This window comes from Podarcis gaigeae, assembly GCF_964106915.1.
Source record: "Podarcis gaigeae genome assembly, chromosome: Z".
Lineage (NCBI taxonomy): Eukaryota > Metazoa > Chordata > Lepidosauria > Squamata > Lacertidae > Podarcis > Podarcis gaigeae.
The window spans coordinates 33,680,199-33,702,787 of record NC_139691.1 but is presented as its reverse complement, the minus strand read 5'-3'; the positions used below and the strand labels follow the sequence as shown (position 1 = coordinate 33,702,787).

The 22,589-nt window shown below is 47.1% G+C and overlaps 1 protein-coding gene across 4 annotated transcripts in view; it reads left to right on the top strand.

The window, feature by feature from the left end:
* Positions 1 to 19,410, top strand: part of SRPX2 (sushi repeat containing protein X-linked 2) — a 35,388-nt gene extending 15,978 nt beyond the window's left edge. For 2 of the 4 annotated variants that reach the window (XM_083722957.1, XM_083722956.1), the window contains 9 exons: positions 717 to 800; positions 8,514 to 8,705; positions 10,447 to 10,623; positions 11,296 to 11,425; positions 11,549 to 11,670; positions 12,495 to 12,674; positions 16,919 to 17,052; positions 17,154 to 17,275; positions 18,937 to 19,410. In XM_083722957.1, coding sequence (XP_083579083.1) covers positions 717 to 800; positions 8,514 to 8,705; positions 10,447 to 10,623; positions 11,296 to 11,425; positions 11,549 to 11,670; positions 12,495 to 12,674; positions 16,919 to 17,052; positions 17,154 to 17,275; positions 18,937 to 19,117 — 1,322 coding nt within the window. In that variant the 3' untranslated portion in view covers positions 19,118 to 19,410. Of the gene's footprint in view, positions 1 to 716; positions 801 to 8,513; positions 8,706 to 10,446; positions 10,624 to 11,295; positions 11,426 to 11,548; positions 11,671 to 12,494; positions 12,675 to 16,918; positions 17,053 to 17,153; positions 17,276 to 18,034; positions 18,242 to 18,936 lie in introns of those variants that run through there. The other 2 variants (XM_083722958.1, XM_083722959.1) reach the window with 2 other exon arrangements.
* Positions 19,411 to 22,589: the final 3,179 nt, after the last annotated feature.

Below are 22,589 nucleotides of genomic sequence, written 5' to 3'. Positions count from 1 at the left end.
TTATTCTGATTTGGGACAGAAACATGCAGGGCTTTTTCCCCCCATCCAGAACTCATTGGAACTCACCAATGGCGCCATTGCCATTATAAGAGAACAAGGGAGGCATTCATGGTGAATTCCGGCACCTGTTTTGTTTTTTTGTTTTTAAAAGCACTGGGAACAAGGATAATAATAATAATATTATAATAATTTATTTTTTGTACCCTGGCCATCTGGCTGGGTTTCCCAAGCCACTCTGGGCGGCTTCCAACAAAGATTAAAAATACATTAAAATGTCACACATTAAAATCTTTCCTGAACAGGACTGCCTTCAGATGTCTTCTAAATGTCAGGTATGTAGACCATGGGTAGGAAACTAAGGCCTGGGGGCCGGATCCAGCCCAATCACCTTCTAAATCCAGCTAGCAGAAGGTCCAGGAATCAGTGTGTTTTTACATAAGTAGAATGTGTCCTTTTATTTAAAACACATCTCTGGGTTATTTGTGGGGCCTGCCTGGTGTTTTTACATGAGTAGAATGTGTGCTTTTATTTAAAATCTGGGTTATTTGTGGGGCATAGGAATTCGTTCATTTTTTTGCCTCCAAAATATAGTCCGGCCCCCCACAAGGTCTGAGGGATAGTGGACTGGCCCCCTGCTGAAAAAGTTTGCTGACCCCTGTTGTAGACAATCTAGAGATGAGCATTGTCACTTTCTGTTTCTCCCTCCTTTGTGCCAGGATCTGGCTATTCTGCTGCAGAAAGGCAAACCAACGAGGTGTATGCTGAAGAAACCTCCCATGTTCTTGCTCCAGAATATCGAGGTAAGCATTTTCAGATTGGTAGAGCTAAATAATCTTAAAAAGTGCACTGCCATCCAAACGATGTTGGACTACAACTTCCATCAGCACTGACCATTGGCCAGGCTGAGTAGGGCTGATGGGAGTTGGGGGTCCAATGACATATGGAGGCCAGCCATTCTCAGTAATTTTCAAGTGAGCTTTTGGAAGGTCCAGCTGAGCCTAGGCCACACATACATCATTCTCTGGGGGAGGGGGCAGTTTGGGACATCTTTGGAAAGGCGCCATCTTTCTGGCAGCCTGAGGGATGCAAGAGGCAAACAATACAGGTGTCAGGAACACACATACACACATTGATTGGAGGTGTGAGGAGAAAATTACTAGCCCTAGTGCAAACACCATACACCTGTTGTGACGTGGGGTTTGTGATTTCAGCTCTCTTGACATAATATGCTGGAGACAGTTCTCTAGTAACACTTCTTTATTAAAGCAACAAGACTGAAGACTGAGGAGGGGAGAGCTACATTTATAGGGACAGGGAATAAGCTAGAAAGGATACATTTTGGAGGGAACAATATCAGGCAATCACAGTCCTGCCTTTTGGAGGAAACCAATAAGACAGAGGATCCAAATACAGCAGCTTAAATGAACCAATAGTAGCTGTACCCTCTGGAACCAAAAGGCAGTTACTTTACCCTAATGCAATACAGACAATAATAATACAGATACAAAATCCTTTGACTCAATACACAACACCCCTCCCCCCCTAGTGAGCACAGCAGACGTAATCTCTCAGGTACTGTGGGGTCCTACAACTTCTACTTGATCTCCTGACAACAGGTGTTGCCGGTTCTGGATTGGGTGTCACCTGTGGTAGGGGGGCTGCTATAGGGGTTTCGTCAGGAACAGATGGAGTCCCAGACATCTCAGGGTCCCCTACCTGTACCTCGTCATCCTGAGGACCAGCAGACCCTGGTTCATTTGCTGAGGCCCCTGGTGACTGCACCTCTGGGCCATTTTCAGCCTGGCCTTGTAGCTCTGCGTCGTTAGCCAGGGATGAATTATCAGACTCCTCTCTGCTGAGCGCCCGGCGCCTCAGCTGATCTATATGTCTCTTCCAAACTTGCCCATTTTCCAAGGTCACATAATAGGACACAGGTCCACTAGCCCAGGTGACCACACCAGCCACCCACCGCGAACCTCGTGAATAGTTCCTCATCCAGACCAGATCTTCAGGGGCGAGATACCTTGTTGTGTCAGTCTCAGCCTGGGGGGTTGCTCTTGCATTACGGTTTGGCATTTTATCCGGGTGGACATAATCCAGCACCGTTACCAGTCTTCTACCCAAGAGCAGCTCAGCTGGCGACTTGCCCGTTGCAGTACACAGCGTCGCATGTTGCAAAAATAACATTCGCGCGATGCGAGCTGACCAGTTACCCTCCATTAAGCGTGCAATGGATTCTTTGGCTGTTCTTACCATGCGCTCTGCCTGCCCATTGGAGGATGGGTGAAAGGGCGCGGATGTGACCCCTCTAATGAAGTTATCAGCCAAGAATGCCCTGAATTCTTGGGATACAAAAGCTGCCCCATTATCTGATACAATGGTCTCAGGTAACCCGTGGGTTGCAAACAGCTGCCTCAACACCTTGATTACGGCAGCTGATGCCATGCTAGGGACCATCGCCACTTCTAACCATTTGGAATATGCATCGACGATAACCAAAAAGACCTTCCCCTGGAATGGCCCAGCAAAATCTAAGTGCAGCTGGCTCCAGGGAGATCTGGACTGCTCCCACCAGTGAACTGGTGCTCTGGCCACTTCTGGCCGCACCTCTTGGCATGCCTTGCATGTTCGTACCCATTGTTCTATGTTCTGGTCCATTCCAGGCCACCACACATAACATTGGGCTAGCGACTTCATCCTGACCATTCCCGGGTGTCCCATGTGAAGCGTCTTAAGAACCCTGTTTCTCAGTGGTGCTGGGATGATCACCCTATCTCCCCACAGGAGACAACCCTTATGCATGGACAACTCGTGCTGCCTTGTCGCATAAGGCCTGAATTTGTCTTCATGCGGACCACCTGGCCACCCCCTCCCCACCCAAGTGAGCACATGGGAGAGAACAGCATCTTTCCTCGTTTTCTCAGCTATATCAGGAGCCGTTACAGGAGCCCCCGGAAGTGTTTCCAGCATCATTATGTGCTCCGCTGGAGCAGGATCCTCATTGCTCCCACCAGGAAGGGGCAATCGACTCAGCGCATCAGCGTGGCACAACCGCTTCCCCGGCACATGGGTCAAGGTGTACTGGAACCCGTTCAGGAATATAGACCAACGCAACATTCTGGGGGAGAGAATTTGTGGCGTTTGTTTGTTCGGGTTGAACAACCCTAACAGTGGTTTGTGGTCCGTTTCAATGGAGAAATGGCGACCGTACACATAATCATGGAACTTTTTGATTCCTGCCACAATTGCAAGTGCCTCTTTGTCAATTTGAGCATAGTTGCGCTCCGTGGCCGACAACGTACGGGAATAGAAAGAGATGGGCTTTTCCGACCCATCCGGTTCCCTATGACTCAGCACCGCCCCCAGACCGTATTGAGAGGCATCACATGCCAGGACCAGCGGCTTCGACTCATCATAATGAGCAAGGACGCTCCTGCTACTCAGCATTCCTCGCAAGGAGTCAAAAGCCTTCTGCTGCTCCTGCCCCCATTGCCACACATTCTTTTTCTGCAACAGTCTATGTAATGGTTCAGCTACCGAAGCTTTCTGGGGTAAGAACGAATGATAAAAGTTAATAAGTCCCAGGAATGACTGCAACTCCGTCTTGTTCTGTGGTCGTGGTGCCTCGGTGATGTCCTTAACCTTAGCATCTGTGGGGTGGATGCCTGATGCATCAATTTTAAACCCCAAGAAATCCACAGTTGGCACCCCAAAACTGCATTTTTCCTTTTTTAGTTGCAATCCCACCTCCTTGAACTTGAGCAACACTGCACGGACACGCACAACCAGTTCCTGTGGGTCTTTTCCAGCAATCAAAACGTCATCAAAAAATGGCAAGACCCCCGGCAGACCTCTTAACAGGCGTTCCATGAGCCCTTGAAAAATCCCTGGGGCCACACAAACTCCAAATTGTAATCTGTTAACTCTGAACGCTCCTTTATGTGTGACAATAGTCTGTGCTTCCGCTGATTGTGGGGTTACTGGCAGCTGTTGGTAAGCTTGTGCCAGGTCAATTTTGGCGAACACCTTGCCCCCAGCCAGTTTAGCCAACAGATGTGATACGACTGGAATGGGGTATGAGTTTCCCCTGAGTGCCTTATTGATAGTACATTTGTAATCAGCACAGATCCTGACTTCCCCATTTGCTTTAAGGGGCGTGACGATTGGAGTCTCCCACTTAGCGGAGTCCACGGGTGAGAGAACTCCCTGCTTGACCAATTTATCCAACTCTGCTTCGATCTTGGGTTGCAGTGCAAATGGCACTCGCCTTGGTTTGAGTCGGATTGGGGCCACCCCAGGGTCCAATTCGAAGTCAGCTGGGGGCCCTTTATAACAACCCAGTTTTCCATTAAAGAGACCAGCAAATTCTTTGCATAATGCCTCACTCATCTCAGGGCAGGTTTGGATTGAATTAAGCCCTGATATACTCAGTCCCAGGGCAGGGAACCAGTCAGTGCCCAGGAGACAGGGGGGACTGCCCTTCGCAATCACCAGTTTGAGTACCGCCTGTTTGTCCCGGAACTGTACTCTCACGGTACACATTCCCATGACATGGATGCGGCCCGCTGAGTATGACTGCAAAGTTGCCGGGAAGGGCTCCAGAGGGGGCAACTTACCCCTGGGGAAGAATGTCCTCGCGGTCTGGTCCGACACGATAGTGAATCCAGATCCGGAGTCCACCTCCATGTCGCACAGCTGACCCTCAATCTTCACCTTGACGTGTGCCTTGCCTTGCGCTGGAAACTGCACAACCCTCCCGTTGATCTCCGTTACGTAGTGGCAGTCCTGTAGAACGTGGGTTGCTGTGGGCGGTCTGCGACGCTCCAGTCTAGGTGCTCCTGTCGCTCCCAACGCCACCGATCTACAGACCCTGGCGATGTGACCTATCTTCCCGCACGTCCGGCACATAGCATCCCGGAAACGACAACTCTTCCGCTCATGGTTTCCGCCACAACCAGGGCACCTGCCTCGGTGATCTTTGTGCACTGTGCAGGCCTGACGCACTGACTTGACCCCACAGACTGGGCTCTGGCTCGAAGTAGCCTCTAGCTCGTCCATAGCATGCGCAACTTCTATCTGTGGCTTAGGGGCCCTGCGACTGGCATCAAGCTCCTCTCTTTCATAATTCTCCGTGGCGGTGGCCTCCTTCAAGGCTGAAGCAAGGGTAACCTCTTCTTTTGCCACGATGCGTCTTCTGGCTTTCTTGCTGCTTAGACCACCGATAAAACGATCCAGGAGAGTCTCTTCCAGATCTTGGAAGTCGCAGTGCTGAGCGAGCTTCCGCAGTTCAGCTAGAAATGCAGATACAGACTCCCCAGCACGCTGCTGCCTCTTATGAAACTCCATCCACCGGGCCATCTTGGTCTCAGTAGGCGCCAAATGGCTTGTTAGGCAGGCAAGAATATCTTTGAGAGATGTCTCACTTAGCTTCGCTGGAGCAAGCAATGCCTTGGCCAGCGTGAAGATCTCAGGTCCACAGTAGCTCAGGAATGTGGCCCTTCTTTTGCTGGAATCGGTGATCCCTTGAGCCACCGCGAAGAACTCGAAGCGTTCGACGTAGTCTTCCCACGTGTGGGGCTCTGATGGCTGGAAGGGCTCCAATACCCTTGGACTCTCCATTGTCCTGTGGGCAGGGTCGTCTTCTCAGATGGCCAGTGAGTCTTGTTTTAGCTTCAATCCGGACTCTGAGGCAGGGCTGCGTTAACCGCTCCTCAGCATTCCGGATCCCACCTTCGTCGCCAGTTGTTGTGACGTGGGGTTTGTGATTTCAGCTCTCTTGACATAATATGCTGGAGACAGTTCTCTAGTAACACTTCTTTATTAAAGCAAACAAGACTGAGACTTGAGGAGGGGATTGCTACATTTATAGGGACAGGGAACAAGCTAGAAAGGATACATTTTGGAGGGAACAATATCAGGCAATCACAGTCCTGCCTTTTGGAGGAAACCAATAAGACAGAGGATCCAAATACAGCAGCTTAAATGAACCAATAGTAGCTGTACCCTCTGGAACCAAAAGGCAGTTACTTTACCCTAATGCAATACATACAATAATAATACAGATATAAAATCCTTTGACTCAACACACAACAACACCCACTAGCCATACTTCTCAGGGGCTGAACATAGAGCATTAGTGAGCAAGGACTGCAGGCAAATAGGGATCTTACATGGAACTGCATCTGGGTTCCCAGTTGTGAGGAAGAGCCCTGTATGCTGAAACATTGGGTGAGCATAATCTCATTAATGGCGTGCTTCACATGTTTGGTGTATGGTGTCTGCGCACTCCTAGGCGCCACTTGCCTTTCAAGCACTATAATATTGCTGTAACAGTCATGACTTTCCCCAAAGAGCATTGGGAACTGTCATTTGTTAAGGGTGCTGAGAGGTGTTAGGAGACCCACTCAGGAGACCCCCTATTCCCCTCACAGAGCTACAATTCCCAGAGTTCCCTGGGAAAATGAATTGTGTTTTAAACCACTCTGGGAATTTTCCACTCTGTGAATAGGGGAATAGGGGTCTCTTAACATCTCTAAGCATGGGATGCGGGTGGCGCTGTGGGTTAAACCACAGAGCCTAGGGCTTGCCAATCAGAAGGTCGGCGGTTCGAATCCCTGCGACGGGATGAACTCCTGTTACTCAGTCCCTGCTCCTGCCAACCTAGCAGTTCGAAAGCACGTCAAAGTGCAAGTAGATAAATAGGTACCACTCCAGTGGGAAGATAAATGGCGTTTCCGTGTGCTGCTCTGGTTCGCCAGAAGCGGCTTAGTCATGCTGGCCACATGACCTGGAAGCTGTATGCCAGCTCCTTCGGCCAATAAAGCGAGATGAGCGCGCAACCCCAGAGTCGGTCACGACTGGACCTAATGGTCAGGGGTCCCTTTACCTTTAACAACAGTAAGCACCCTTAGCAAACAACAGTTCCCAGGTGGTATAAGAATGCTAAATATATAGTTGTGGTCAGAGAGACTGAGGGGAGCCTTGTAGGCCATCTACGTAATTTACCTGCTCAAATTGGAAAACTTAGAAACAGAAGAGCCCACCACAATGTTGGTTCCCTATCTGCACTATAAAGCACTATCATAACACTTTAACAAGCCATGGCTTCCCCCAATGAATCCTGCGAACTGTAGTTTGTAAACAGTGCTAGGCAACCATTGTGGACAGATATTCTCTTTTCCCTTTCACACAACCGGCCCTTGACCTGCCTGGATAATGCTAGCCATGGGGTCCTATGGGGACAGCCAACAGCTGCTGTTTTCTTCTGTGGCTGGGTTGGCCCTGATTAAATAATTGATGTAAAGGCAGGGAAACAGCTGGCACAAAATTAATTTACCACAGTTCCTGAATTCAGACGTTTGCCTGAAATATAAAATTAGGGGCAGCTAGTTGGGGAAGCTCCAAAGCTGTGCTATTGTTCACCGGAGCTGGGCCCCTGGGTCTGGATTTAAAGCCTGGAGCCTTGTTAAGGAACAATAACAAAGAAAATTCCACAGAGCACACACAGAGTGCTTTCTTCCATGGCCAAATAACTAACCATACTAGTCAGACCTTATCCAGAGAACTCAGCCTGGTTCTGTGGGCCACACTTTTAAGGAGGATACAAACTGAAAGGAATTTAGTGGCAGGGTGGATGAAGATTGTCTATGGTACAGAAAGCAAATCTTATGAGGAAAGTTTAAAGAAACTGGAGGTGTTTAGCCTTGGAAAGAGAAGTCAGAGGTGGACATGACAGAAATTTTCTTATTGCTGAAGAGATGTTGGATAGAAAAGGACAAAAACTTACTATCTGCTGTCCCAGAGTGGGCAGAAGTACTGGTAATGGGATTATGCCACAGGAACATTAAATTTCAGTTGAACTTTGGGACAAACTTATTTGGGGTAAATAAATACCTGATAAATATGCCATGATAAATACCATGATGGTATTACATTTTCTGCGTTTCACATGAAAAAGCCTCATCCTTTCACAACCACTCTGTTGTTGTTGTTGTTTAGTCATTTAGTCGTGTCCAACTCTTTGTGACCCCATGGACCAGAGCACACCAGGCAATCCTGTCTTCCACTGTCTCCCGCAGTTTGGTCAAACTCATGCTGGTAGCTTCGAGAACACTGTCCAACTATCTCGTCCTCTGTCGTCTCCTTCTCCTTATGCCCTCAATCTTTCCCAAAATCAGGGTCTTTTCCAGGGAGTCTTCTCTTCTCATGAGGTGGCCAAAGTATTGGAGCCTCAGCTTCAGGATCTGTCCTTCCAGTGAGCACTCAGGGCTGATTTCCTTAAGAATGGATAGGTTCAATATTCTTGCAGTCCATGGGACTCTCAAGAATCTCCTCCAGCACCATATGGGGGACACCCGGATCAAATTCTCCATGGTAGATCTAAACGCATGAGCAGGTATATTTGGGAGCAGGTGGTCCCTTGAGTTACGAAAGCTTTTGCTCTTGATAGCTAGAATACCTAGCTGAAGTTCTCTCTCTCTCTCTCTCTCTCTCTCTCTCTCTCTCTCTCTCAGTTCCCCAGTGGTGTCACCTGTTGAGCATTTATCATGGGGAGGCTACGTGCTATTCTCCCCGTGGAGGTAATTACCGCAGCAGCCTGGGGACACGCTGTGAGCTTTCCTGCGACCGTGGATACCGCTTGATTGGCCAGAGGTCCGTACAGTGCCTGCTAAACCGTCGCTGGTCAGGACATGCCTACTGCAGACGTAAGTGTCACACCAGTGTCCAGAGGCAGCTCCACATTACAGCCATCCTCAGGAAGCTCCATTAAAGTACTCAACATAGGGTGCCATCAACATAACCCAAGATGAGCCTGCAGGATAACTCAGTTGGTAGAGCAAGATACCCTTAATCTCAGGGTTCTGAGTTCAAGCCCCATGTTGGGGGAAAAGATTCCTGCATTGCAGAGAGTTGGACAAGATGACCCTTGTGGTCATGGGCATAGCCAGGATTTTTGTTAGTTGGGGCAGAACCTCTGTTAGCTATGTACAGTATTTTTAATGTTTTTGTTGATTTTGGGGGGGCAGTTGGCCCCCTGCCCCCAACCCTTGGCTATGCCCATGCTTGTAGTCCTTACGATTCTATGTGTCAGAAGTAATTGCTGGTGGAGAATAGACATAAACATCTACTATGTATTTTGGAAATTTATCTGTTCACTTGTAGATTTCGACACCTCTTAAGATATTGTCATAAAAATTTGCCTGCTCGTTGTTCCAGAAACCAATGAGATTTTTAATCTATGCTTCAATACAGTTGGGCATCATTTTTAATCAAGAAGGCAGGCTGAACCTTTCAGGACTGTATTGATTTTCACTGCTGATTTCAAGAGTGCTTTATATCAAGGGCAAAAGGAGGTTTGTGGGAGGACTGAGTATGAAGGACCAGGGTTTCATAGAAGGGTCCAGGCATATTAATCCTGCACCATTAGAACAGCTCTCAGGCAGAGGAAGCATCCGGCCTGATCCCTGCTATGCTGCAACACCAGAATTAGTACTGTTAGCCCAGGCAGACCAGGCAACCTAAGAAGCCAATAGGGGCTGTTGTTCCAGGCTTGTTTCCTTAGTCTGAGTAACCTGTCAATGTAGCAAAGCTCTCCCTCTTTGGATCATGCTGGTTCCTGGCACAGATTGTTAAAGAATTGGACTTGCACAGGGGAAGCGGGGAGCTGAATTCAGATTCCTGCTCAATTAGCTACTCTGTGACATGAATGAATGAATGAATGAATGAATGAATGAATGAATGAATCTTTATTTGCATCAGCCATTGGCCATAGCAATAAAACAACAATACGATATACAAAGAATAGAAATAAGAAGTCAATTATATAAAATACATTTTAGGGTTTTGAATCAATAGTCAAATAGTGGATCTTATTATGATTGCCCCAGCTAAAAACCTTGCAAACTTTGCTGTCACCTGTTCATCTTGATCTGCCAAGAAAAAGGACACTGTGGCAGTGGTTGGGCAACCGGGAATGGACAATAAAAGATGGGTGATAATCTCATTCCTCAAGTCTTTATAAAGAGTGCAAGCCAGAAGGGCATGCACCACCGATTCAGTACTGCCATCTCCACAGGGACATAAGTGTTTCCGTGTGGAATTTGTTGGAATTGTCCCTCGAGTACAGCCGAGGGCAATACATTCAATCTTGCGAGAGCAAAAGCGTGACTCTGTGACATGCCACTATCTCTCATGTTAACCTGCTGCACACAGTTGCGTGGATCAGCTTCCCCAAAGCACCCTCACAGTGCTACAATTCCCAGCACCTTTAACAAGCTACAGTTCCCAGGATGTTGTTTTTTAAAATAAATCTGCTTAAAATGCAGGTTGCAGGCATGACCTTAGTATTTTTTGCTACAAAGCTTGAAACACTTTGAAGCTGGAATCCAGGGGGTTGTAACTCCATGAAGAGGCTAGGGAACTTTCAAGTTCTCTTTCTGTGCACAGAGATTCGGTGCCCTACGCTGCCAGCAATCTACCATGGATCGTACCAGTGTTCAGATGGAGCCAAGGTCGATTCTCACTGTGACTACACCTGCCGGCCTGGATACCACCGGGAAGGTGATCGCAGTCGTGTGTGCTTAGAAGACGGACATTGGAGTGGCAGCGAGCCAATTTGTGTAGGTAAATTCTTCCCAGAGCCAACCACACATATTGCATGGAATAAGTTGCCATTGCCACTACCAGGAACGTCAGAGAATTCTGATGGAAACAGAAACAGGAGGGGAAATTGCCAATGTACATGTACTTGACATATTTAAACTGGCTTTCCATCTGTTGGACTATCACGGCTCCCTGAGAACTCCCTAAGAATCTTCTGTGCAGAAATCTCACTGACCAAAACAATGGAACTACAGTTTCCAAAGACTGCTAAGGGGAATGGCCATTAAACCAGCTGGGGATATGTATTTTGGACAGCTAGCTACTCCACAGTCATTCAAACCACAACCTAAAGTATTTATTTAAGAATACTTATATCATGCTTTATAGCCCTGAGGGGCTCCCATTTGCCTTAGTGGTCTAACCTCAACAGTTTTATCCCAGAGTTCTTAGTGCATTTTCATGTCACCTTCCCATTTGCAAAAAGTCCATTTTTAAAAAAGTGGATTTGTTGGGAAAGAGCACTTTAATCCATTTTAATGGCACAAACCAACATTTCCAGAATGCTCTTGAATCCCTCCTGCAAAATATTGACAATTTGGATGTGGCCAGTCGTTTGTCATTCAAGCCCAAGGCGGAAACTTTCCTCCTAGTTTCTGCCTGTTTCTATGGAGTTCCTTTCTGATTCTACTCAAGCAGACATAGAGCCTCCGAAAATCCAATGTCCTGAGTCTAGAGAGCGAATGGCAGAACCCAACAAGCTGACAGCCACTGTGTATTGGGATCCACCTCGGGCAAAGGACTCTGCTGATGGTGTCATCAAACAGTAAGCTTGGGGGAGGCTGCACTGGGGTCTCAGCACCGTTTTAAGGATTCTTTTTGGAAGAATAAGTTCAAACCCAGCCCTCATATTTACATCCTGACATATCTCTCTGTCTTTTGAGTCCAGGATGACACTCCGGGGCCCAGAACCAGGATCCGAGTTTTCTGAAGGAGAACACATTATCCGCTACACTGTCTATGACCAGGCATACAACCGAGCAAGCTGCAAGTTTTTTGTGCGCATCCAAGGTAAAGGATAGGACCTTCCCTCATCTCTCCAAGGCATTACACTAAATGTGAGGTTTCTGCTTACACCTTTGCCTCTTCTCTTAAATAGGAGCAGTGAGAGAGGCATGGTTTAGATTTCAACCGTGGGTAGGTTTTACCCCTGTCTCCAGGCCATGGTCCCATTGGAAATTCTCTCCTCTGAGAGCTTTGTTTGCCAATAACAACATTCCAGTTGGAGAGAATAGCAGCTTGGCAGGTGGAGGTGGAGTATTTTTGGCAAGAGCAGTCCCGATCCGCATCAACTCCCCATCCAGCCCCATTCCTCCATGACTCCTGCCAGGGGGTTGGAAGATACAAGTTCAAACCATTCATTTAAAATAGCATGTGGTTTGGCACCAAGGCCAGACCAGGACATTTTGTTACTTGCTACAAATGCCATGTTCTGATCCGAAGCCAGGTCTGATGGGGAATGGGGCAAGGCAGAGTTGCAGGACCTTGGATAGTTCTGAATAAGCAAGCTTGGGAGCAGCCTGAGGAGTTCTAAGCTTCTGTCACCAGACTACCTCTTCTAGAATCCACTCCCTTGTGGGATAACTTTAGATTGTTCCCAGTTCCTTGGGAACAGGTGGTTAAACCACTCTGATAATTGTAGTTCTGAGAGGATTAGGAGTTTCATAACAACACTCAGCACTTTTAACAGATTAGTCCCTAGGGTACCCTAGCGGGTTGCCATGCCTGTCAAAGTGGCGCCACAGTAGTTTAAATGCACAAGTGTGCATGTGGCCTGTGTTGTGTTGGAGGCGAGGAAGACTTTGGGTTCTGATTCCTAACCTTCCCTTCCACAGTGAGTCGCTGTCCTGTTCTAAAACCACCAGAGCACGGTTATGTCAGATGCACCTCAGCAGGGAACAACTACGGAGCAACCTGCGAGTACCACTGTGATGGAGGCTATGAACGCCAGGGTGCCCCCTTGAGGGTCTGTCAGTCCAGCCGCCAGTGGTCTGGCTCTCAGCCCACGTGCATTCGTAAGTGTGTGTTGGGGTTCAGGGCAGAAGAACTAGGGTAAAGGGCAACAGTTGTACCCAAAATCAGTTCTACTCAGAGTACACCCTTTGAAATGAATAGGCATGATTTAACGTAGGTCTGTTGATTTAAAAGGGGTCTGCTCTTGAGTAGAACTTAACTGGATGCAAGCTTATAAGCAGCCTCACAGGTTGCTGCTGAGTGGAAAGTAGGATATACCTTTAAAATTAATGCCTCTGAGATCGCAGTGATGCTTCCACCATGACATCACTTCCCTGAGCTCCAACTGACATCATCTCGGTTATTGTTTTCCATTTCTAACAGCAGCTGCGTCAGTTGGGGAGAAGCCAGATTGCAGAGAGCATTTTTCGGTCCATTGTTAGATTAGCTAGGCATTGTATTTACAGACAAAGCAGGCAATTGTTTCAAAATTGGCCAGCTCCAAAAACTCTCTCCAACTCCACCTACAGTTCAGTTAGAAACAAACACATCAGATCAGCCACTTCTTGGTGACATCAGCTTCAGCTCAGAGCATTATTTTGCAAGCATCACTGTGATCTTATGCAGTTAACGCAAGTATTTGTTTTAAATGTATTTGCCTCAATCCTGCTACAAGTGCGTGGAAGACACACACACACACACACACACACACACACACACACACACACACTACAACTAGTAGGCAGGACTATTGCCTGGCTTGCTGGCTCTAGATGTCCAAGCAAGAGTTGTTGGAGGTTGGACATTATTTGTGTGTCTTGGGGGTGTTTCCTGACCAGCAAACAGGACACGAACATCAGCAAGCATCCCAGGGGCATCCCTAGAAATGAAGAAATGTCAGGGAAGATACAAAAGGCTTAGCGGACAGGTTTTGTGTATGTAAGATGGCCTGAGAATCCAGATTTCCCTAAATGCATTTACTTACCATCTATGCAGAAAACCTACAATAAATAGCTCTCTAAGTTGCTAATAGGGGACGCGGGTGGCGCTGTGGTCTAAACCACTAAGCCTCTTGGGCTTGCCGATCAGAAGGTCAGCAGTTTGAATCCCTGCAAGGGGGTGAGCTCCCATTGCTTGGTCCCTGCTCCTGCCAACCCAGCAGTTCAAAAGCACGCCAAAAAGTGCAAGTAGATAAATAGGTACTGCTCCGGTGGAAAGGTAAATGGTGTTTCCATGCGTTGCTCTGGTTTCACCAGAAGTGGCTTAGTCATGCTGGCTACATGACCTGGAAAAACTGTCTGCGGACAAACGCCAGCGTTCTCGGCCTGTAAAGTGAGATGAGCACCACAACCCCAGAGTTGTTTGCGACTGGACTTAACTGTCAGGGGTCCTTTACCTTTTACCTTTTTAAGTTGCTAATAGTTGGACAACCAAAAATGCTGTGGAGATAGATAGATAGATAGATAGATAGATAGATAGATAGATGATAGATAGATAGATAGATAGATAGATAGATAGATAGATAGATAGATGGATGGATGGATGGATGGATGGATGGATGAAACAACCATTAACCCTGTTGGTAAATACAATGCCTGGCTAAACTAACAATGAACCTAAGAATGCTCTCTGCAATTCAGTTATTTCCCAGCTGATCCAACTGCTGATAGAAATTAGAAACAGCAACTGAGATTATGTCAGTTGGAGCTCAGAGCATGTCATGCTAGAAGCATCACTGTGATCTCACATATTTACCGTATGTATGCAACCATGACTGCCTGAATGATATATGCCCAAAATTGGAAAGAGGATGGAATATGCAGAGATGGCAAAACTAACCAGAAGATTAACAGGTCAAGAGGATATACTTTTTGTGATAGAATGGGGGGGTGTTATTAAATATGTGAAAACAAATTGTAAACAGTTAAAAACGTTAGCAGGATTAATCCAAACATGAGCAGAAAGAAATTTAAATGCATTATAAAGGATAAATTTGTTTTTTAAAAAGGATAAATTAAGATAGGCAGTAAGAAAATGACAGAAAAATAAGATACCGCAGAAGGGGAGGAAGTCACAGAAAATATTATTCAATTCGTGTAGATTTATATCCACTGTTGAATGCTGTTAAATGAGAAAATGGGAAATAAAATACAGCGAGCTCTGATCTCAGAGGCATTTCTTAGTTTTAAAGGTATATCTCACTTCCTAGCCCTACATGGGGATTGAAGATGCTTAAGTATCAGCTTCTTTGTGGTCCAAACATTCTCAAAAATCCTGCCTAAGGTTACACAGAGTGAAGTTTCTCCTCCACTGCACTATTATGACATAAATCAGACCTGAAATCATTGCTACAACATTTACAGTGCGGTATCCATTCAGTTCTCGTTTTGAATAGAGAAATGGAAACAAGGAGATGATTCAGGGCACACAGGCTATTCCAGACCTTAATGCTCCTTTGTGGTTCCACTGCTAAACATCTGAATGGGGCTTCTAAGCACATGCAACTGAATACACTTGAAACCTCTGCGCAATCAGGAGTCATGACTTATCTAGACAGGGCCTTGTACCCAAGGAAACCTTTGAGCCAGATGCAATTCAATGTCATCTCACACTGCTGGATATATTGGTGTATGATTGGTGATTATCCAAATCATATATGGAAAATTTACTGCTTGGTTGTAGAAAATCTCAAAAGTGGTTATTTTGATACTATAACTCCAGTTTCTTATTCTTTTCTACATATTTTTGCTGTTATTGGCACGGGGGCATCGTATTTGACAGTGCCCTATACCAAAAGAGAAACAAGGGGTGAGAATCTATTGAATGCTTTTCTACACTTTCCTGGCCCTATAGATATATGATCTGGTGTTCTTTACATGTGTTATGAAAATGTTACTGTTCTGATGGCAGAAAATTATTATAGATGTTGAAGGAAACAGCAGTGGTGGGCTCTCAAATTTCATTGGGCTTGTTCTGAACTTTGGTTCAGATAGCTCACTTGGTTAGAGTGTGGTGCTGATAACGCCAAGGTTGCAGGTTTGATCCCCATATGGGATGGCTGCAAATTCCTGGGTTGCAGGGGTTTGGACTAGATGATCCTTGGGGTCCCTTCCAATGCCGCAAGTCTCTAATTCTGTGAACTTGAAACCCCATTTCAGCATTGTTAGAACATGGGAGAGGAACCTGTGCTCTTTCAAATGTTCTAGGACTCCAACTCCAATCATCCCTGACCATTGACTATTACAGCTAGGGCTGATGTGAACTGGAGTCCAATAGCTGGAGGACCAGTGTTTCCTCATCCTCAACTTAGAACCTGGAAGAAATGGCTGTTGGGGCAGTGATGAATGACATCTTCTCCTACCATGGTCCTTCTGAGCATATTGTTGCATTGCCAACTTAAGAGCAGTGATTAAGGTAAAGGGATCCCTGACCATTAGGTCCGGTTGTGACCGTCTCTGGGGTTGCAGTGCTCATCTCGCTTTATTGGCCGAGAGAGCCAGCGTACAGCTTCCAGATCATGTGGCCAGCATGACTAAGCTGCTTCTGGCAAACCAGAGCAGCGCACGGAAACGCCATTTACCTTCCCACCAGAGCAGTACCTATTTATCTACTTGCACTTTGACGTGCTTTCAGACTGCTAGGCGGGCAGGAGCAGGGACCGAGCAACGGGAGCTCACCATGTTGTGGGGATTCGAACCGCCGACCTTCTGATCGGCAAGTCCTAGGCTCTGTGGTTTTAACCCACAGCGCCACCCACTGATTACAGGGAACCAAATCTTTTCACTAGCTGTAGGGCAACGCCCCTTAGTGTTCCTGAAGAGAGGGGACTAGAAGTGAAAGTTTGTGGGTGCTCAGCTGAGAGGACAAAGTGTAGACAAGATCCATTTGCACCATTGTGATCAACCATGTGAACCAATTTGGGTATCTGGGATGATATCCCTAGCAAAGGAGTGGGGGCAAGGAACCCATGACCCTCCAGATGCTATTGAACTACAACTCCCATCAGCCCTGACTACTAGCTATACTGATTGGGACTCAGGTGAGTTGGAGTCCAACAGGTTCCCTTGACCTATTTTATGAGCAAGGTTAGTAATCTGGCTCCACTCCCCAGAAAAGTAATAGTGGTGATGGCAGAAAGGGGGCATTTGGGGGCACACTCAGAGATGTTCGTCAGTATCCATTTCTACAGTGTGGCAGGTGGCCCTGTTGCCACTATCACTGCTCTCCATTCTTCATATTGCTACCCGTCTAGCATGTACCCATCTAGCATGCTAAAACCCTTTGTCTTCTCATTCTCTGCTGACAGCCATGCAGATCAATGTGGATGTGAACTCTGCTGCTGGCCTTCTGGACCAGTTCTATGAAAAGCGCCGGCTGCTCATCATCTCTGCTCCTGATCCTTCTGACCGCTACTATAAGATGCAGAACAGCATGCTGCAGGTAAGCCCTTCCTCTTGAGTTTCCATCCTAGAACTCACACCCTTCCTTCCCTTCTCCAGCTACTGGGTTCCTCCAACCATTTACTTCTCTCTTCACTGCAGCAAGCCACATGTGGGCTGGACTTGCGCCACATCACTGTCATTGAGCTGGTGGGGCTGCCTCCTCATGAGGTAGGGAGGATCCGTGAGCACCGACTCTCAGAGAACATCATTGAAGGGCTCAGGTTAGTGGTGCAGAGTGGCTGGCAGAGGTTCAGGTTCAAATCCCTGCTCAGTGACAGACGTTACTGGCCTTGGGTGACCACTTGCTGGGATGTTAGAGAGAGAAGAGTGTGCATGATAAGGCAAAACAAAATGAAGAGGGGATCTATTTTTTCAACATTTGTAATTTTAATTTGAGCGGCTCAGCTACCACAAAATGTGGTGGTGACCACTTAGAATTTGACAATCTTTAAAGCCAACTATCAGTGAGTGTATTAACTTATGATCTGTATGTGTGGTTTGCGAGCTGCACGGTCAGGGGAAAAAACAATGCTGTCCAGGGTTGTAAAGACTGCAGAGAGAATAATTGGGTGCACTCTTCCCACCTTGGATCAAATCTATGCTTCCAGGTGCCATAAGAAAGCTGCAGAGATAAAGCACAGGATACTGTGCACCCTGGAAATGGTTTCTTTCAGCTTCTGCCTTCTGGAAGAAGGTACAGGGTTATAAAGACTAGGACTAGCTGCCTGAGAAACAGTTTCTACCCAAAAGCGATTTTTGTTTTAAACGCATTGTAAGGAGTCTGTATGGGGGTATATTGTATTTAAAAATGGGGTATCAGAGTTTTTAGGGGGCTAACCAGGTTGGGATAGCTGGGATAGCAGGCTTGTTGGGTTTTGAATGTTATATGTAGATTTTCAATTTCATTGTCTGTATGGGACAATGACAATAAAGGTATCGTATCTTATCGTACAAGCCAATTGGCTACATGCATCTTCCAGGTTCAGCAACAGTAGCTGTGGAGCAATTAAAGGGCTGTTATTGTCTTCATGTCCTGCTTGTAAAATTGCAAGAAGCATTTGGGTGTCTGCTATTGGAAACAAGATGGTGGACTAAGTGGAGCTTTGATCTGATGCTGTGAAGATGGCACCAGATCCTTCATTCATCTCAGTGAACTGGGGTCTGGAATAAAATGTGGTGGACCCCGACACATATTTCCCTTTGCCTATATTGCTCCAGTTCTGACCCTGTCGTATCCACTGACTTACTCCATGATGCGGATAGATACCTTGGCTTTAGTTGCAGTGATACAGCAAGCCAATAGCAAACTGGCAACTGGTGGCTTCTAGTAGTTGTGAGCCATGGGGAACCCAGCAACAGAGACTCCCCCAAAGATTGCAGCGATCAGGCAGGGATTGAAGGGCTCAGACAGTCCTAGAGTTATCCTGCTCCCAATGGCCTTATAAAATAATGCAAAAACATTGAACCTGGCCTGGTAACACATAAGCAGTCAATCAGTGCAAGCACTCAAGTTACATGCTGGCTCCCCAGGGCCTCTAGATATGGGGAAGCTGGGTATGGCCTTGCCCTTATTTGTCATCACATGGTGTCAGGAGCAGGAAAATTCAAGCTACTGCAAAGGAAGGTTTGGAGCACACTTAAAAGAGCTGAGGCTTGATGTTTCCTACATCTCATGGGAAAGGCTTGGCTGAATAAAGGGTCAGGTGACCTGACAGGTGAGCAGCTGCAACTGCCTGTCAATGTGGCCGACGGAGGGTTAGCTAATTGTGGATCTGACCCTCTGGGCAAAAGCAGTTCCCACCCCTGCTCTAAAACCACTACCCTCCATGAGCTCTTAGGGTCTCCAGCAAACTGGCAATCAGCCAACGTTCTGTTTCTATAGGCAGTTCCTGCATATCACCCGCTCCCGTTTCAACGTTGTGTTGGTCGACAAAGAAGGCGTGGACCGTGAGCGCTACATCCAACCTCTGACACCAGATGAGCTCTTTTCCTTTGTGGATACCTACCTGCTGAGCGACCACGAAGTGCTCCAGAGGGAACAGAACAGGGACACATGCGAGTGATAATGGGCTGCTCCATCCACAGGAGTCACAGTGGACACCTTTTGACCTCTAACATGCCCTGCCTGCTAAGGGAGAGCCAGGTCTTCCCTTTCAGCATTGAACTGGAGGTGAAACAGAAGGGAGGAAATTGCTGAAGTTGAACCAACAAGGACAGCAGAACCTGCAGCGCCCCGGGCCACAGCCACAGCCACATTAAGAAAGGGGAAATAATCATAACTATTCCTGTAGGGATTAACCAGGAGGATGTCTTTTATTTTGTGCCTACCCTTTTCTAGACAAGAAGTACATTCCACGATATATGTGTGTGTGTGTGTGTGTGTGTGTGTGTCTCTCTCTCTCTCTCTCTCTCTCTCTCTCTGTGTGTGTGTGTGTGTGTGTGTGTGTAAAGGTATCACAACCAGAGGAAAGCCCAGAATCACAGCTCTTCTCTCTTTTTCAAGAGCAAACCAGCAACCTATGTGGAGAAGGTCCCGCTCTGGATACATTAAGTGGAAGGCACCTTCTCTTCTTTAAAGAGTATACAGTGGTACCTCAGGTTACATATGCTTCAGGTTACAGACTCCACTAACCCAGGAATAGTGCTTCAGGTTAAGAACTTTGTTTCAGGATGAGAACAGAAATCGTGCGGCGGCAGCGGGAGGCCCCATTAGCTAAAGTGGTGCTTCAGGTTAAGAACAGTTTCAGGTTAAGAGCGGACCTCCAGAACAAATTAAGTACTTAACCCAAGGTAATAATAATAATAATTTTTTATTTATACCCCGCCCTCCCCAGCCAAGGCCGGGCTCAGAGCGGCTTACAAGCAATAATAAAAACAAGATGAATGATTACAAACTTAAAAACAAAAATAAAACACAACAATTAAAATAATGGAACATTAAAATATTAAAATGTAGCCTCATCGCAGGAGGAGAAGGAAAAGAAGGGGGGAAAAGAGAGGGGGGGGAGGGAGGGAATCAAACTGGCTCCAAGCCAAAGGCCAGGCGGAACAACTCTGTCTTACAGGCCCTGCGGAAAGAAATCAGATCCTGCAGGGCCCTGGTCTCATGAGGCAGAGCGTTCCACCAGGCCGGAGCCAGAGTTAAAAAGGCCCTGGCTCTGGTCGAAGCCAATCTAACTTCCTTAGGGCCCGGGACCACTAGGGTGTTGTTATTTATGGACCTTGAGGCTCTCCGTGGGGCATACCAGGAGAGGCGGTCCCGGAGGTACGAGGGTCCTAGGCCGTGAAGGGCTTTAAAGGTCAAAAGCAGCACCTTAAATCTGACCCTGTACTCCACCGGGAGCCAGTGCAGCTTGAAAAGCACTGGGTGAATATGCTCCCATGGCAGAGACCCCATGAGGAGCCTCGCTGCAGCATTCTGTACCCGCTGGAGTTTCTGGGACAGCTTCAAGGGCAGCCCCACATAGAGCGAATTACAGTAGTCAAGCCTGGAGATGACCATCGCATGGATCACTGTGGCCAAGTCGGGGCGGGAAAGGTAAGGGACCAACTGCTTGATGCGGCGAAGGTGGAAAAATGTCGCCTTGGCTGTTGCTGTAACCTGTGCCTCCATGGAAAGGGAGGCATCAAGGATTACACCCAAACTCTTAACGGAAGGCAATGGCACTAATTGGGCCCCCGCAAGAGAAGGGAGTTGGTCCCTCATCCCCATGCCATCCCGACCTAGCCATAGGACCTCTGTCTTCGAAGGATTTAGTTTCAATCGGCTCCCACGAAAACCCATCCAGCCACAGCTTCCAAGCATCTGGTCAGTGTGTTCGGGGCCGAGTCGGTACCACTGTACATGTTTCTGCTCCCTCCTTATCTCCTTTTAATCAGTGCAGTAGTTAATATACTGAGAATTAAAAGCATCTTGGTTGGAACGCCTAGGAATTTGGCACCTCTAGAGCAGGTGGAATGAATATACAGTGGTACCTCAGGTTAAGTACTTAATTCGTTCCGGAGGTCCGTACTTAACCTGAAACTGTTCTTAACCTGAAGCACCACTTTAGCTAACGGGGCCTCCCGCTGCTGCCACACAATTTTTGTTCTCATCCTTAAGCAAAGTTCTTAACCTGAAGCACTATTTCTGGGTTAGTGGAGTCTGTAACTGCGGCGTATGTAACCTGAAGCGTATGTAACCCGAGGTACCACTGTAAACCTTTTTTTATTTAGCGGAACCTCCCCCCCCCCATGTCTTACAGCTGAGGAACAGAACATGTGCCAAAACTTTGAAACTGCAGAGGGCTGCTTCAAAGTAAGACAGTACTTTCTAAAGAGGTATTTTGCTACTTATGGACTCCCACAGCTGGGCTGGTGCTGGTGGGAGAAGCAGTCCAAAAACATCTCTGGGGAGGACCAGGTTGGCAAAGGCTGCCCTGGAATACCTGAGCCCCATCAGCCTTAAAATAATGGGCTGCGTGATGCTCAAATCAATGGGGGGGGGGGCATGGTCCTGTATCACCAGTGGGTCTCCACTCCCCCTGTACCTCCATAGTGCTCTACCACATTTATATACCAATAATTGCTAGGCACATTCAACCAGTGATCAGCTTAGTATTGGAGTCCCTTTGACTTGGTCTGCTCAGAGAACATTAAGGCAAAGGTGCTAGGCTATCTCCTTGCTATGCTGGTTTCCCAGCAGAGAGGGTGGTTATTATGGGGAGCATTAAAGAAATACCCAAATCCCCTGCACAAAATTTAAACTGCATTATCTCTTCTCCTGTTCTCAGGACCTCTCACAAAGCAGTGTAGATCTTCTAGCCCTAGTTCCCACTGTGGTGATAAATATGCCGATTCCAACCTTTCCAAGCTAGGGGTAAAAGGCTCATATAGCTGAATATTCTTCCATACACACACACACACAAAAACCTGCCCCCAAACTCTCTATATAACAAGCGAAAGGGTTCTTATCTAATTTCTTCTTAACATACCGCCTTCAAGAATCTGAAGGGCTGTTAGACAGAAGATGGAACAAATTTATTCTCTTTTGCTCCAGAATGAAAGCCTAGAGCTAATGGGTAGACACTACAAAGAAAACAGACTTTGGCTAAGTGTTACAGGAATGTAGGAAGCTGCCTTATACTTAGTCACAGTCCGTCTAGCCCAGCATTTGTCTACACCAGGCATGGCCAAACTTGGCCCTCCTGCTGTTTTGGGGCTACAATTCCCATCATCCCTGACCACTGGTCCTGTTAGCTAGGGATGATGGGAGTTGTAGTCCCAAAACAGCTGGAGGGCCAAGTTTGGCCATGCCTGGTCTACACTTGTCTGGCAGCAGCTCTCTAGGTTTTTAGATACTGAGTACGTAGCTCACAACTTTACCTGGAGATGCTGGGACTGAACAGGGACCTTCTATTTGCAAGGCAGATGCTCTGCCATTAAGTTACGCCTCTTCCCCAAATATGCATTTCACCATGCTGCCATACCCTCATCACTGAATGGGGGAAAGCCAGAGTCACCAAACAATGGAACAGCAGGCTGGTCGTTACTTGA